The sequence below is a fragment of the Aethalodelphis obliquidens genome, unplaced genomic scaffold (genome assembly GCF_003676395.1).
Source record: "Aethalodelphis obliquidens isolate GAN/ISIS:26980383/991018 unplaced genomic scaffold, ASM367639v1 scaffold92, whole genome shotgun sequence".
Taxonomy (NCBI): domain Eukaryota; kingdom Metazoa; phylum Chordata; class Mammalia; order Artiodactyla; family Delphinidae; genus Aethalodelphis; species Aethalodelphis obliquidens.
In genome coordinates, this window is record NW_020838036.1 from 3,182,320 (window position 1) to 3,198,777 (window position 16,458).

At 37.0% G+C, this 16,458-nt stretch overlaps 1 protein-coding gene, 1 non-coding gene and 1 pseudogene across 6 annotated transcripts in view; 1 reads left to right on the forward strand and 2 right to left on the reverse strand.

Moving 5' to 3' along the window:
* Positions 1 to 16,458, reverse strand: part of MAGT1 (magnesium transporter 1) — a 48,162-nt gene that overhangs the window by 11,303 nt on the left and 20,401 nt on the right. For 4 of the 5 annotated variants that reach the window (XM_027095659.1, XM_027095662.1, XM_027095660.1 and 1 more), the window contains 4 exons: positions 5,588 to 5,728; positions 4,687 to 4,827; positions 4,084 to 4,173; positions 3,365 to 3,428 (listed from right to left, as the gene is read on the reverse strand). In XM_027095659.1, the coding sequence (XP_026951460.1) occupies positions 3,365 to 3,428; positions 4,084 to 4,173; positions 4,687 to 4,827; positions 5,588 to 5,728 (436 nt within the window). Of the gene's footprint in view, positions 1 to 2,872; positions 3,300 to 3,364; positions 3,429 to 4,083; positions 4,174 to 4,686; positions 4,828 to 5,587; positions 5,729 to 16,458 lie in introns of those variants that run through there. The other variant, XM_027095661.1, reaches the window with a different exon arrangement.
* Positions 1,613 to 1,685, reverse strand: TRNAE-UUC (transfer RNA glutamic acid (anticodon UUC)). The gene has a single exon. It is a non-coding gene; the product is annotated as a tRNA-Glu (tRNA).
* LOC113614239 (general transcription factor IIE subunit 2 pseudogene) lies at positions 14,604 to 15,457 on the forward strand (annotated as a pseudogene).

Below are 16,458 nucleotides of genomic sequence, written 5' to 3' on the forward strand. Positions count from 1 at the left end.
AGCTTAGTTATATGAATTGCTTTGATGTTTGGGTTCCACATAAGTTAAGCAAAAAAAACGTTCTTGACCGTATTTCCACATGTGATCCTCTACTGAAAAGTAACGAAAACGTTCCGTCTTTAAGAAAAATTGTGACAGGCAATGAAAAGTGGACACTGTACAACAATGTTGAACAGAAGAGATCTTGGGTCAAGCAAAATGATCCACCACCAACCACACCAAAGACCAGTCTTCATCCAAAGAAGGTGATGTTGTATATATGGTGGGATTGGAAGGGAGTCCTCTATTATGAGCTCCTTCCGGAAAACCAAACGATTAATTCCAACAAGTACTGCTCCCAGTTAGACCAACTGAAAGCGGAACTCGATGAAAAGCGTCCAGAATTAGTCAACAGAAAACGCATAATCTTCCATCAGGATAATGCTAGACCGCATGTTTCTTTGATGACCAGGCAAAAAGTGTTACAACTTGACTGGGAAGTTCTGATTCATCCTCCTTATTCACCAGACATTGCACCTTCGGATTTCCATTTATTTCAGTCTTTACAAAATTCTCTTAATGGAAAAAATTTCAATTCCCTGGAAGACTGTAAAAGGCACCTGGAACAGTTCTTTGCTCAAAAAGATAAAAAGTTTTGGGAGGATGGAATTATGAAGTTGCCTGAAAAATGGCAGAAAGTAGTGGAACAAAAGGGTGAAGATTTTGTTCAATAAAGTTCTTGGTGAAAATGAAAAATGTCTTTTATTTTTACTTAAAAACCGAAGGCACTTTTTGGCCAACCCAATATATATGAATCTATGTACAAAACAGAAACAGACTCATAGACATAGAAAACAAACTTATGATTATGAAAGGGGAGAGGGAGGGAGGGACAAATTAGGGTTATGGGATTAACAAACACAAACTACTATACATAAAATAGATAAGCAACAAGGATTTACTGTATAGCACAGGGAATTATATTCAATATCTTGTAATAACCTATAATGGAATATAATCTGAAAAAAACTGAATCAGTATGTTGTACACCTGAAACTAACACAAATATTGTAAATCAACTACACTTCAATAAAAAAATAAAAGAGCCAGTAGAAGAAAGTACATTATATACGATGAAGGCAAAGATATTTGTATAAAAGGAAGCATAAGTATAGAATTGCGGAAAAATGTTTGTTACTTTGATTATTATTGTCCAAGCTACATTTAAACAATTTCTTTGCCTACTGAATTAGCAGTTTAAAAAAATAATACATAACGATGGTTAGGACTTGCCAGGGAAAGCAGGGCACATATATATTTCTGGCAGCAAACCTCCCTACCCCACCGCCTTTTTTTTTTGGCCACACTGCGTGCTATGTGGGATCTTAGTTCCCTGACCAGGGATTGAACCCACACCCCCTGCACTGGAAGCACAGAATCTTAACCACTGGACCGCCAAGGGAAGTCCCTCCTACCCTTAAATTTAAGCAAAAGCCTTTTGGAAAACAATTTGGACAAAACACGAAGAGCAATAGACAGATTTACACACTCTGTTTCATACTTCTGGAAATTCAGAGATATGCCAATTATTATTATTATTTTTGGCTGTGCCGCGTGTCTTGCAGGATCTTATTTCCCTGACCAGGGATCGAACCTGGGCCCCCAGCAGTGAAAGCCTGGAATCCTAACCACTGGACCACCAGGGAATGCTGTCAATTATTTTTATACCCAAGAAAACATTCTTTCCAATATTCACCAATAGGAGAATAATTGAATTATGATATATCCATTATAAAGACATTGATAATGATGACTATTTTTCCTTTTCCTTGCCAATATTTTCTTATTGCTCTGTAATTCTCATGCACTTCTGTAACTTTGAAGGCCATATACAATTTATTAAATGCTTATAATACATTAAAAAACCAAACTGTGTGTGAAGTATGTCTATAACTATAAAAAATGGAACTCCTCTTAGTCATCTAGATGATGGGATGACAAGGCAGGGCAAATGACACTACCACCAAGTCACTGGGCAGATACTCTAACAGCCTGGGCTACAATTGATTCCTGTATGTCAATGTTAGGACCCCTTGGCTGAGAAGCGCAACTCTAGGAACATTACATTTATTCCCCTTGTTGATTTGCTCCGCAGAGTCACTGTTTATGCATTCAGGTGGGTAAACTATGATCAGTAATACTAAGAAATGTAGACTGCTACCTATCTGATATCACTGTTACCCATTCTTCAGCTTACAGAGACATCAATTTTCAGATGTGAGAAAGTAAAAATCTGCCCTGCCATTCAAGAGGATGGGCCAACACACATATAAAGTAGCTGCACAGTTTACAGGAAATAATATTTCTCCATAGGGCATGCTGCAGCTGTAAAATGTCAAAATAAACCCTGTCTTTGAGTAACTACAGTTTTCTTACTCAATGAGGAACCTTGTTCTCTAAAATCGTAGACTGATTCAAATTATATCAGTAAGAAGGAAACATTCCATTCTGGACTGGAGGATCTAAGTTACTCAATTTACAAGTACAATTTCTAAGTAGCCTCAATTTACAACCAAAGTACAGAGCTTTAAAAAAGGCGTTTCTGGGTTTCCCTGGTGGTGCAGTGGTTAAGAATCCACCTGCCAATGCAGGGGACACGGGTTCGAGTCCTGGTCTGGGAAGATCCCACATGCTGCGGAGCAACTAAGCCCACGAGCCACAACTACTGAGCCCATGTACCACAACTACTGAAGCCCACACGCCTAGAGCCTGTGCTCTGCAACAAGAGAAGCCACCGCAACAAGAAGCCCACCCACTGCAACAAAGAGTAGCCCCGCTTGCCACAACTAGAGAAAGCCCACATGCAGCAATGAAGACCCAATGCAGACAAAAATAAATAAATAAATTTAATTTTAAAAAAAAGGAGTTTCTGAAGACAAATTCCCAAATTTATCTGAACGGTGTAGTTTCCAGGAAACAGAACCCTGGGTTTACTTCACAGTCCAGACCTGATTCTGATCCCTTTACACTTAGCCTGGCTTTGCTTTGAGCTCATCAAAACATTGCTTCATTTACATTTCATCTAAGCTCCACCTTTCCTTAAATCCTATAACAACTCTATCTTTCCTTAGGTAAGATATCGCATGGTCCCTCTGATTTGTAGTCTCCTTTGTAGCAATGATCCAATAAGCTTGGCTTTATCAGACTTGCAGGTTTGTCCCTGGTGGTCTTTAGCTGATCAGGCTAAGACAGATGACACAGTAATATGATTCCAAAGATATTATGACTTGCACTAATAAGAGAGCAGCCTCAACCAAATGCTGTAGAATGTAAGAAAACAGACAAATTAAAATGTGGCACCAAGAACTTATTGTAAAGAGGATACTAAACAGAAGAACAATGTGTGTTTCAGCTACAAACTGGGCTTGGCTGCTTCCATGGATATAATTCTGGGGGAAAAAAGGACAAAATTTAATCTTTAAATATACAGTAAATTTTGGTGATTTAATCCTAAAATTGACTACTTTCAAACACTATGAAATTAATAATTTACCTGATGTATGTAAGCATTGGATCTGTAGCATTCATCAGTAAAAAGTTTGATTAAAATGAAAGCTATTTCTGTTATTTATTATTATTTGTACTTATATTTATTTGTACTTATTCACTGTACTTATACTGTGTTTTCAACAACAGAATATATGAGAAAACTAGTTTTTCAGTGTAGAAGACCATGAGGTACAGTAAAATAAACTCCATGAAAACAGGGACTATGTTTTTCTTATCACTATACCTAGTAATACCTAGTACAGTGCCTAGAAAGGATAGATGCTCAAGTACTTGATCATCTATTATTCTATTTAGTTGAAGGCTAACTTTCATTCTTAGCCACCTTACTCAAAAGAACTACCGAAAGGGATAAGGAACTTCCCACTTTTAAGAGTACTGCACAGCTTTTTAGCAATTGAAGTTCATTAATACAAAGAGATTGAAAAGTCAAAACTAAATCTAGTTCCTTCATACTCTGGCACTGATCTCACAGGATAATAATAATTAAGATTAACTTTGGTATAAGATGAAAAGAAATCCTGGACTTTCCCTTACCACATGTCCTGTGTGGGGATTCTTATGAGCATATGGTGGTCCTCTTATATGGTTCCACATTTGACCAGATGTCATAGCAAGCACAAAACACTAGGAAACAAAGAGTAATGAAATACTCATATAACATGGTGTAGCTGTTCCCACCTTGATTAGACTCATAGGTGTATGAAAAGTGCACCCTCTCAAGTAATATATGAAATAAATTTTTTCAGATAAACGATAAAAGATAAAAGGCTTATATTTCATCACAAGGATCACAAGAATCAATAATATTTACTTTGAAAGGAAAACACTGTTTTAACATTATAAATAAACTGACACAAGTTTAAAATTGAATATTGAAAACCGTTTTAGAAGAATATTTTCAAAAGAACTGGAGATTTTTGTAGGGGTGACAGTCTTTCAGGTTGAATAAAAACTGGGTACAATGAGTTCCTTCAAGCTCTGTCCATCCTAATGAGATAATGGAGGAAACAAACTGATTTTAAGGTATAAAATAAAAATATATCAAATCTTTTCCCACAGGTAAGAAATAAACAAAATGCCACCTAACAATGTAATATTAGTTTTATTCAAGCAATTTTTCTTCTAAAATTCACTTACCAGAGCCGCAAAAGCCCATCCAGTTTTATTAAAGAGAAATTCCATATTGCTTCTTCGAAGATATACAAGTCCACCAATAACAGCCAAAAGCAATCCCAACATAAGGGGGCCAGCATAATTTGGGGGTCTAATTACTCTAATCTAATGGAAAGGAGAGAAAAACACTTTAAAGTATGAATTTTATCCATTAATTATACAGTTCAAAATACTTTGAAATGAAAGCAATCAAAATTAGTGTGGTCATTTTCAAGAAAAATTACACTTTTTCTTTTCATCCTAATGAAAAAGTCTACAATGTACCCGAAAATGGGATGGATACAATATTCTCTTTAACCACAACATAACATCTTTTATTTATCTATTTATTTATTTTTGCTTTTTTTTTTTCGTGTCACGCGGGCCTCTCACCTTTGCGGCCTCTCCCGCCGCGGAGCACAGGCTCCGGACGCGCAGGCCCAGGGGCCATGGCCCACGGGCCCAGCCGCTCCGCGGCACGTGGGATCCTCCCGGACTGGGGCACGAACCCGCGTCCCCTGCATCAGCAGGCAGACTCCCAACCCCTGCGCCATCAGGGAAGCCCTATTTTTGCTTTTTGAAAGCCATTTTTTTCCACAACATAACATCTTTTAGATTAAGAAGAATTTGCCAAGTACAACTAGATAGTCCATGGGCTTAACAAGGACAAAAGAGTGGTTTCCATGCTGAATTGACTACGTAATAGAGGATGTTTTGTAATGTCAGTCTTTCATCAGGATGATTCTCTTAAATGCTACTTATGAAGGGACTGACAAACTATCACTACCTCAGTGATATGGGGACAAGACCAATTAGGACCTCCCATAAAGATTCAAAGTGGATAATGACAAAGTAACTTTCTACTGTACAAAGCAAGGAAACTTACATTGACATCAGTTCTGTCAGCAATCCACCGGGCAATCTGCTCAGCTGAAAATCCACGCACCTGCAACTCATATGTATCACCCCGTTTGGGTTTCCCTTTTGCAGGAAAGTTGATGAAAGTTGGGGCTGAATTCATGTTTAGCTGAATAAAAAGTATTGCGTTAAAATATAAATTACCAAGAAAATAATCTTAACAGCAAATATTATCTTGAAATTTAGGCATTTTACAAAGATGAGGAAGCCCAGGTTTAGGTAGGTTAAGTGATTTGCCTAAGGAAGGTGGTAAGTGATGGAGACAGGATTCAAACCGAAGGCTGCTTGTGACCTTAACTAGCACACTTTACTTACCAAATATAAATTCCTAGCTAAGAAACCAACATTTTACTCCTTTAGAATGGAAAATTTCCCATACTGCAATCACTTTAATCTGTTCAGAGATTATGCAAAACATAATACATTTATGAGAACTAAAATTGTCTCATGTAGCTTAGGTAAGCTCCAAATAGAGCACACTCTCTATTTTTTTTTTGGCCGTGACATGTGGCACACGTGGGACCTTAGTTCCCTGACCAGGGATGGAACCTGCACCCCCTGCAGTGGAAGTGCAGTGTCTTAACCACTGGACTGCCAGGGAAGTCCCTAGAGCACATTCTCAATTTGGAGGAAACAAGATCAGGATAAAAGAGTGCTCTATTGTAGTGAAAACCAATACGAAATGATAACCAATATGAGAAATAGTCAATTCTAAAAGGTTCATAAATGTTTAGTGATAAGCATCACGTTTCTCTGTTCTCTGTCATGAGACCATGGTACTCTTAAGAAGATAACACTGGAATTGCTAAGGTAAAGAATCTATGACCTACTCATCCGCATTATATCTTTCCTGACGTGATATAACTATACTTGTGGAAAATAAAGTCTAAGTCCAGGGAAAAGATGTTGACCAACGGATGCAAGCATTCAGGTCCCCTCAGCAGGTAATCCTTTAATGGAGATTGGCTTGTATAAAACAATTATAACTTAAGACATCAACCAATAAAATAACCCACTCCCTTGCTTTGATTCTATACTTATTACAGTAACCCTTCTAACAGTAATATTTTTAGATATTCTCATAAGGGGAGAGGGTATACCGATAGTGGACATGATTATTTTGGTCTCCTTGGCAGTAAAATATGGTGAATTGGTGAACTAAAGATTAGGTCTTTGGTTACCAATGTCCATGGATTTTTATGGTTTGGTGAGTATATGCAAAGTCTGCAGAGCTAGATAAATTCTGGCTACACTGTTAAAAATTCAATTTGAGTCTGCAAAACTTAAGAACCACACCCTGGATAGTGTTCACGCCACCAAACTGCTGCCCAAACTTTAGGCCAAACTCTCCAGTATTTGTTTAGCTATACAGCAGTTCCCACTTGTCTGCAGTTTCACTTTCCAGAGTTTCAGTTACCCATGGGCAACTTCAGTCTGAAAATACTAAACGGAAAATTCCAGAAATAAACAATTCAAAAATTTTAAATTGCAGCCATTCTGAGCAGTGTGATGAAATCTCTCGCCATACCACCCAGGATGTGAATCATCCCTTTGTCCAGCATATCCCACCCATTAGTCACTTAGTGTTGGTTATCAGATCAACTGTCCTGGTACCACAATGTTTATGTTCAAGTAACCCTTATTTTACTTAATAATGGCCCCAAACACAAGAGTAGTGATGCTGGCAATTCAGATATCCCAAAGAGAAGCTGTAAAGTGCTTCCTTTAAGTGAAAAGGTGAAAGTTCTCAACTTAATAAGGAAAGAAAAAAAATCATATGCTGAGGTTGCTAAGACCTATGGTAAGAGTGAATCTTCATGAAATTGTGAAGAAGGAAGATAAATTCATGCTGACTTTGCTGTTCCACCTCAATTGCAAAAATTACAGCCACAGTAAATGATAAGTGCTTAATTAAGATAGAAAAGGTAAGATGGAAAAGATAAATTTGTACAACAAAATATTTTGAGAGAGACCACATTCACATAAATTTATTACAGTATATTGTTTTAATTCTTCCATTTTATTATTATTGTTGCTAATCTCTTACTGTACTAATTTATAAATTAAACTTTATCATAGGTATGTATGCATGTATAAGAAAAAATACAGTTACATATAGGGTTTGGTATTGTCTGCAGTTTCAGGGTCTTAGAATGTATCCCCTGTAGATAGAGGGGACTATTGTACCTCCTTTGGATTTAAAATATATATATGCATCTAAAAGAACTAGGTAATATATGAAATCCATTTCCCTTATGAAATTAAAAATAAAAAATTACAGGGTTATGAGGACCAACTCCAGTCCATTCTGGCAGCCACTATTACCATTTCTAGACCTTTCTGAATTTATTCATATACATGTGTATGTACCAACAGAAAACATAAAATATTGCTTTGTGTGTGCTTTATTTTAACACAAATGGTATCACATTAACTGTAATATTCTTCAATTTGCTTTTTATTATTCAACCATGTTTGAGAGATCTATCCATGACAGTATGTATATATATATTGACCTCACTCTCACAGTTTATTAAGTAATTATGCTATTGTTGGTATTTTAGTTCTTTTTTTCCAATTAAAAATGTTGTAATGAACAGCCATGTACATATCTCCCTGTATACATCTGAGAGTGTTTCTCTAGAAATGGAATAATTAGTTCATGGGGCAGAAACATCTTAAATTAAAATGGATAGAGCCAACTCGTCTTCAGAAGTGGCTGTACCAATTTACACTCCTACCCAGAGACATAGGAAGGTATCTGTTTCCCCACATTCTTGCCAAAAGCTGATCTAATGGATGAATATTGTGTATCACCATTATTGTAATTTGTATTTCCATGATTACTAGTATAACATCTTTATACCAAATCAGCTTTGTAAAAATATCTTGTAGGCTACAGATACAATCAACAGAGTGAAAAAGCAATCAATGGAATGGGAGAAATATCTACAAATCATATGTCTGATAAGGGGCTAATATCCAGAATACATAAAGAAATCCTACAACTAAAAACCAAACAAACTGATTAAAAACTGGGCAAAGGATATGGATAGACATTTCTCAAAAAAGATATACAAATTGCCAACAAGCACATGAAAAGATGTTCTACATCACTAATCATTAAAGAATTACAAGTCAAAACCACAATGCGACACCATCTCACACTCATTAGGACAACTACTATCAAAAAATCAAAAATAATGCAAAATGGTACAGAAACTATGGAAAACAATATGGAAGCTACTAAAAAAATAATAAATGGAACTACCATATGACCTAGGAATTCTACTTCTGGGTATAAATCTAAAACAACTGAAAGCAGGGTCTTGAAGAGATATTTGTATACCTATGCTGATAGCAGCATTATTCACAATAGCCAAAAGGTGGAAGCAACCCAAGTGTCCATCAACAGATGAATGGATAAATAAAACGTGGTATATACATTCAGTGCAACATTATTCAGCCTTAAGAAGCAAGGAAATTTTGATGCATGCTACAACATGGATAAACTTTGAGGACATTATCCTAAGTGAAATAAGCCAGTCACAAAAAGACAAATACTGTATGATTCCACTTATATGAGGTACCAACAGGAGTCAAATTCATAGAGACAAAGTAGAATGATAGTTGCCAGGGGCTGGAGGAAGAGGGAATAAGGAATTATTTAATGTGTAAAGAGTTTCAGTTTTACGAGGTGAAAAGAGTTCTGGAGGTTGGTTGTACAACAACCTGAATGTAGTGAACATTACTGAACCACATTTAAGAATGGTTAAGATAGTACATTTCATGTTATGCCTATTTTCTCAATTTAAAAATTTTTTAAAGTCTTGTAGGCTTTGAAAATCCTTAGATGTTAAAGAACCAAAATAAGATGTACTGTTTTTGGTAGGTACCACTTTTCATCCATGCTTAGCTTTTGTATACTGTGGCATATGACATTGTTCTTTGGAGAAAGGTTTGAATTTCTTCCACAGATGGACACACTGCCATCCTTATACCACTAATTCTAAATATAGCTCTAAAATGAACATTGATATTAAAAGGTATTTGACGTAGAAGAAAATTGGTTTTGTATTTTTACAAATCACTAATAGAAATTCTTTATGTGTATCTTGTTCAAATAAATGGAATTACAATTTTTAATTTCCAAAACAGTCCTTGCTTTAATAGTAGAGAATGAGAAAGCAGTTCTTAAACTTTAGAAATTGTTTCCTTTGGTCTAAAAAGGCCTAAATGCACTAACCTTTTAGGCTATAGCATGTTTTATGAATATACTGATTTTGATTTATGGAGCTGTGTGAGACTAGAATATGACCAGCATGATGACATACTGTAAAATGGAACATTAATCCATCCGTTTGACATTTACTGAACATCTATTATGTGCTTAGCACTAATAGCTACAGGATGTTGGCTCTGCCCATAAGTAAGTATATTCTAAGAGGGACTGTCAAACAACTCTAGGGTTAATTCTACTATAAGATAGAATCTGGAGATATATATATATATATATATATATATATATATTATAGAAATATAAGGAAAGTAGTGTGACAATATAAAAAAAGGGTTGACTCACATTTGAGGATTTGAAAAGGCTTCAGGGGAATATCTGAAATGAGGCTTAAAGGGTAAACAGAACTTTGAAAGTGGAGAGAAAGGGAGCAAGAGAGAAAAGATACTTTATGTTGAAGGAAATGATCAACAATGTTGAAATAAAACAATGACATAATATTAATATGGGAAAGGTGGTTATGTGTTTGGAGTAAAGAGGGCATGAAGTGAGGAGGACTAAGGAATTTTGGCTTTAGTCTATATGCCACTATTTCCAAAAGTGTGTTCCATAGAATACAACTAAAATGCTCCATTAAGTGGTCCAATACTTGGGGAAATTCTGCATATTACAGCTCACTATTAGAATGGAAGGAATAACACATTTCAGCATGTTGAAGTCTATGAGAAGTCCTGTGTTGGAAAACAGTTTCTCATGTTTATGCATGTCTTGTGAGCAGAGGCACTGACTGCCTTTGTTCTGGATGATCTTCTCAAGGATGTTTGTACAGCCTTAGAAGATAGTAACAGAGTCTCCCTCCAAAGCAATGGGCATGCATGCTTACTGGCCTTTATAGAAGATTTGGGTTCCCAAAGCTTAGAGTTCCTCTTCCATAATGCAACCCACTCGTTTTCCTTGCATTGTCCTATGGGAAGTGGGGCTTAGGGAACCAGCGCAATGAAGTGTTGATACTTTGGATTTTGTTGTTGTGAGTAATAAAGTCCTTTAACTCCAACCCAGGAGTGTCATGTCATCTGTGAGCATCTATGAAACTGTGGCAGGGTCACTTGTTAGCTTGCAAGTAGAATAAAACCTCAAGACCCTTCATAGTTCTTGATACCCTGAAGTAAAAAATAAAATTTAATTTTGTTTAAATTAAGGTTTCCCAAATTTTATTTTCCCCCAAGTTTTCTTATTAATACCCTCTAGAAAAAAACCTCTAGGAACTGTTACGTCAGGCAATATCGAGAGAGTATTATATGGATGGTAAGTTCAAATGAAAGAAGATGAAGGCCTTGGAAGTAAAGGATGATGGATGTTGTAGAAAAAGAGGAATGACAAAGAAGTGTCACCAATGATACAGAACCCAAGAGGACTGGGTTTGAGTGGAAGTGGGAGAGACAGGAGTTTTATTTGGGACATAATGAATTTTTGGATTGGGAAGTCATTCATATAAAGGTGTACAACAAGAAGTTATACGCAAATCTTTCCTTTCCTGTTTTATACAATTGTTGAGTAAAATATGTCCAAATATATGAGTTAGACAGATTTATAAACAGACAAAACTCAATCTATGTCCTTGAATCTACTGATTGCATCTATGTCCCCTTATACGCAAAGGGGAAAGAACTACTACAGGGCTACCCTGGTGGCGCAGTGGTTAAGAATCTGCCTGCCAAGGCAGGGGACATGGGTTCGAGCTCTGGTCTGGGAAGATCCCACATGCCGCGGAGCAACTAAGCCCGTGCACCACAACTACTGAGCCTGCACTCTAGAGCCCACGAGCCACAACTACGGAGCCCACGAGCCACAACTACTGAAGCCCGCGCGCCTAGAGCCTGTGCTCCGCAACAAGAAAAGCCACCGCAATGAGAAGCCCACGTACCGCAACGAAGAGTAGCCCCCGCTCGCCACAACCAGAGAAAGCCCACGTGTAGCAACAAAAACCCAACACAGCCAAAAATAAATTAAAAAAAAAAAACTAGTACAGATGCTGAAGTTAAAAATACAGTTGAAAGTTATGATTTCCAGTTCTGCATGTAAGGAGCTTGGAAGTCGCTACTCTATCATATTAACAAGTAAAAACCTGAACAAACTGAAAAGCAGACAACTCTTCTGGGATTCCCTAAGAGAGAGGAAGACACAGGGCAAACGACTGCCCCCAAGATTGGAGAGACAGACAGGCAAATACAGGGAGTCACGGCTTATCTGAGCAGAGACCAACAAGTGGAAACCGCCTCAGGAACATTGCCAGAGTAGGAAAACCTGATCTGTAACTGACAAATTACTGGAGGCTCAGTGTGGACAACTCTGAGAGTTAAAAACTCCAAAAGCACACAGTTTTGGGGAGGGGGGTAAAAATATTGTGAGATTTACCTCCAGGAGCTTGACTAGGTTCCCACAGTAAATACTGGAGAAAAATCACCTCATGCTACTGTCAGGGTGAGGGGAAAATAAAACATTTTGAAATACCCCAAAGAACATTTTGAAATACCCCAAAGAACCTTAACAAGGTCTGTCCTCAGAGGAAACTAGTTAACCACAGCCTAACCTGCTGGGGTATTATCAGAGCCTAACTGACCTGGAAGAAGGGAAATACCGAACTCTAGTTCACTCCAGCCATCCTGTCCTCTAAGAGGGGAGGAAAAAAACTGAGAAACTCTTGTGAAGCTCACAGTCCAGAGGCATATGCTCACTAAAAGACTGAGATCTAATTATAGGACTATAAAACATCCCTCTCCCCTCACACCACATTACTAAAGGCCACTTTACAGCAGTTCCTTTCATCTAGTACATCATGTCTGGCTATGAAGAAAAAAATTACAAGGGATATCAAAAGTCAAAAAAACACAATTTGAAGAAACAGAGCAAGTATCAGAACCAGACTTGGAAGGGATGTTGGAATTATCATACCAGGAATTTTAAACAAAACTGACTAATATACTAATATCTCTAATGGATAAAGTAGACAACATGCAAAAACAGATGGTTAATGTAAGCAGAGAGATGGAAATCCTAAAAAGAACCAAAAAGAAATGTTGGTGATGAAAACCACTGTAACAGAAATGAAGAATGCCTTTAATGGACTTAGTACACTGGACATGTCTGAGGAATCTCTGAGCTAGAAGATCTATCAATAGAATCCTCAAAAACTGAAAAGCAAAGAGAACAAAGACAAAAAAAAAAAGGAAACTAAAACAGAACAGAATATCCAAGGACTGTGGGCCAATTACAAAAGGTGTAACATACACATAATGGGAATACCAGAAGAAAGAGAAAGGAATAGAAGAAATATTTAATGACTGAGAATAACCCAAAATAACGTCAGACTCCAAATCACAGATCCAGGAAGCTCTAAGAACATGAAGCAGGATGAATGCCAATAAAACTATGCCCAGGCATGTAATTTAACTCAAATAAACCAAAGATAAAAAAAAAGCTCTGGGGCTTCCCTGGTGGCGCAGTGGTTGAGAATCTGCCTACTAATGCAGGGGACACGGGTTCGAGCCCTGGTCTGGGAGGATCCCACATGCCGCGGAGCAACTAGGCCCGTGAGCCACAACTACTGAGCCTGCGCGTCTGGAGCCTGTGCTCCGCAACAAGAGAGGCCGCGATAGTGAGAGGCCCGCGCACCGCGATGAAGAGTGGCCCCCGCTTGCCACAACTAGAGAAAGCCCTCGCACAGAAACGAAGACCCAACACAACAAAAATAAATAAATAAGCTAATTAACTCCTACCCCCAACATCTAAAAAAAAAAAAAAACCTCTGAAAGAAGTCAGAGGAATCTCTCTTCCTCTTACCTATAGAGGAAGAGATATAAGAATTACATCCAATGCTTCTTCAGAAACCATGCAAACAAGAAGAGAGCGGAGTGAAATATTTAAAGTGTTGAGAGGAAAAAACAACACCAACTTAGAGAATCCTGTACCCTGTGAAATTATTCTTCAAAAGTGAAGGAGAAATAAAGACTTTTTCAGACAAAGAAAAATTGAGGGAATTCCAGGCAGGAAATGTTAAAAGAAGTTCTTTAGAGAAAAGGAAAATAAGGTAGGTTGGAAACTTGGATCTACATATATTAAGGGAGGGACTGAAGAGGGAATAAGTGAAGGTAAAATAAAAACTTTTGTTTTTCTTATTCTTAATTAATCTAACACATAACAGTTTGTTCAAAATAACACCAGCAATGTATTCAATTGTGTGTGTGTGTATGTGCCTATATATAAGTGAAATGAATGACAGAAATGATACAAGGGATGGAAGGGGGGATTAGGATTATTTTGTTATTATAAGGTATTCTTGATACCCATGAAGTGGTATAGTGTTATTTGAAAGTGGGCTTTAATTAGCTGTAAATGTATTCTGCCAACTCTAGGGCAACAACTAAGAAAAGCAAAAAAAAAAAGTATAACTAATATACTAAAAAAGGAGAGAAAAATGGAATCATATAAAATGATCAATTAAAGCCATAAAAGGCAGAAAAAGATTGGAAGACAAAAATAGGAACAAAGGGCAAAAAACAGAAAACACTCATGAATATGGCAGATGGTAATCCAACTATATCAATAATCAACTTGAATATCAATGGTCTAAATGCACCAATTAAAAGATAGAAATTGTTAGAGTGGTTCAAAAAACAAGACCCAAGTATATGTTGTCTTCAAGAAACCCACATTAAAATAGACATATATATAGATTAAAAGTAAATAGATGGAGGAAACATACCATGCTGTATCTTCTGAGTCATTATGATCATCATCAAAGAAGAAGAAAGCAAAGCTAGAACATGGAAGATCATCAAGCTCTAAACAAAATTCTGATCATAGCAATGGATCATTTAACTCGAAAGTTCTATCAGAACACTCTGGATATAAGTTTGGCGTTCTTGCTAAGATTTTGAATTACATGAAAACATGGCATTAGCAACGAGATACACATCCTCTTACTAAAATTTTGGATGAAACACAACATTTAGATATTGGACTCAAGCAGAAACAACGGCTAATGACTGAGGCAATAGTCAGTAATCCCAAAACTGAAGTAATAGATGGAAAGTATGCCTTCAAGCCCAAGTACAACTTGAAAGATAAGAAGGTCCTACTTAGGCTCTTAAATAAGCATGATCAGCAAGGCTTAGGAGGAATTCTTTTAGAAGACATTGGGGAAGGACTGCCCAATTCCCAGAAAGCAGTTAAGGATTCAGGGAACCAGATACCATTTGTAAACCTTCCTGATAAGAAGAAAATTCTTTTCTTCAATGATAAGAGCTGTCAGTTTTCTGTGGATGAGAAGTTTCAGAAACTGTGAAGGAGTGTCACCGTGGATTCAATGGATGAGGAGAAAACTGAAGAATATCTAAAGTGACAGGGTATTTCTTCCATGCAGGAATCTGGACCAAAGAAAGTGGCCCCTATTCAGAGAAAGAAAAAGCCTGCTTCACAGAAAAAGCGATGGTTTAAGCCTCACAATGAGCACTTGGCCTGGGTGCTGAAGGACTACTCTGACATCACTCCTGGCAAGTAGTGAACAGTTTTGTCTGAGAGCAAAGAGTTACAAAGTCAAGATCTTCGTTGTTGATGCTGGGATCCGAAGACTAACTGTCTTCCCATTCTAGTTCTTAGGACCAAGGAGAGGAGCAGTTCAGTTTACAGAACTAGTGCAAATTACCATACTCGAAGCTTATTTTCATTAATGCGCTAATGAGAAATGTGATGTCCCCGTTAACCTCCTGTTACTTCTTGGGGGAAAGGCAGTCAGCATGGCATGCAGGTGTCTTTGCTATTTATCTCTACTTCTAAGTGGTTCCTGGTTCCATTTTCCCTTTTTTATTACCTTAGAACAAGTTTGCTGATAGTCTTGAATGCAATATTTGTTTATTTCAAAAGAACATATTTATAATAAAATCATTGTAGAAGGAAAAAAAAGTAACTGGAAGAAATATACGATGCTAACACTAATCAAAAGAAAGCAAGAGTAGTTATATTCATTTCAGATAGAGCAGACTTCAAAACAAGGAAAGATATTAGGGATAAAAAAGGGCATTACGTGATGAAAAAGGGGTCAATTCTCCAAGAAGAGATACAATCCTTAACATGTATGTGCCTAACAACATAGTGTCAAACTATGTGAGGCAAAAACTAATAGAACTGCAAGAAGAAATAGATAAATCTACTATCGTAGTTGGAGACTTCAAGACCCAATGGACAGATCCAGCAGGCAAAAAATCAGTAAGGACATAGCTGAACTCAATAACACCATCTAAACAACTGGATATAACTGACATCTATAGACTTCATCCAAAACAACAGAATTTGCCAAGCAAGACCACATTCTGGGCCATAAAACACACCATAACAAATTTAAAGAACAGAAATCACACAATGTCTGCCCTCAGACCACAATGGAATTAAACTGGACACCAATAACAGAAAGATAACTGGAAAATTCCAAAATACATGGAAACTAAACAGCACAATTCTAATTAACACATAGGTCAAAGAAGAAATCTCAAGAAAACTTAAAAAGTATTTTGAATTAAATGAAAATGGAAACAGAACTTATCCAA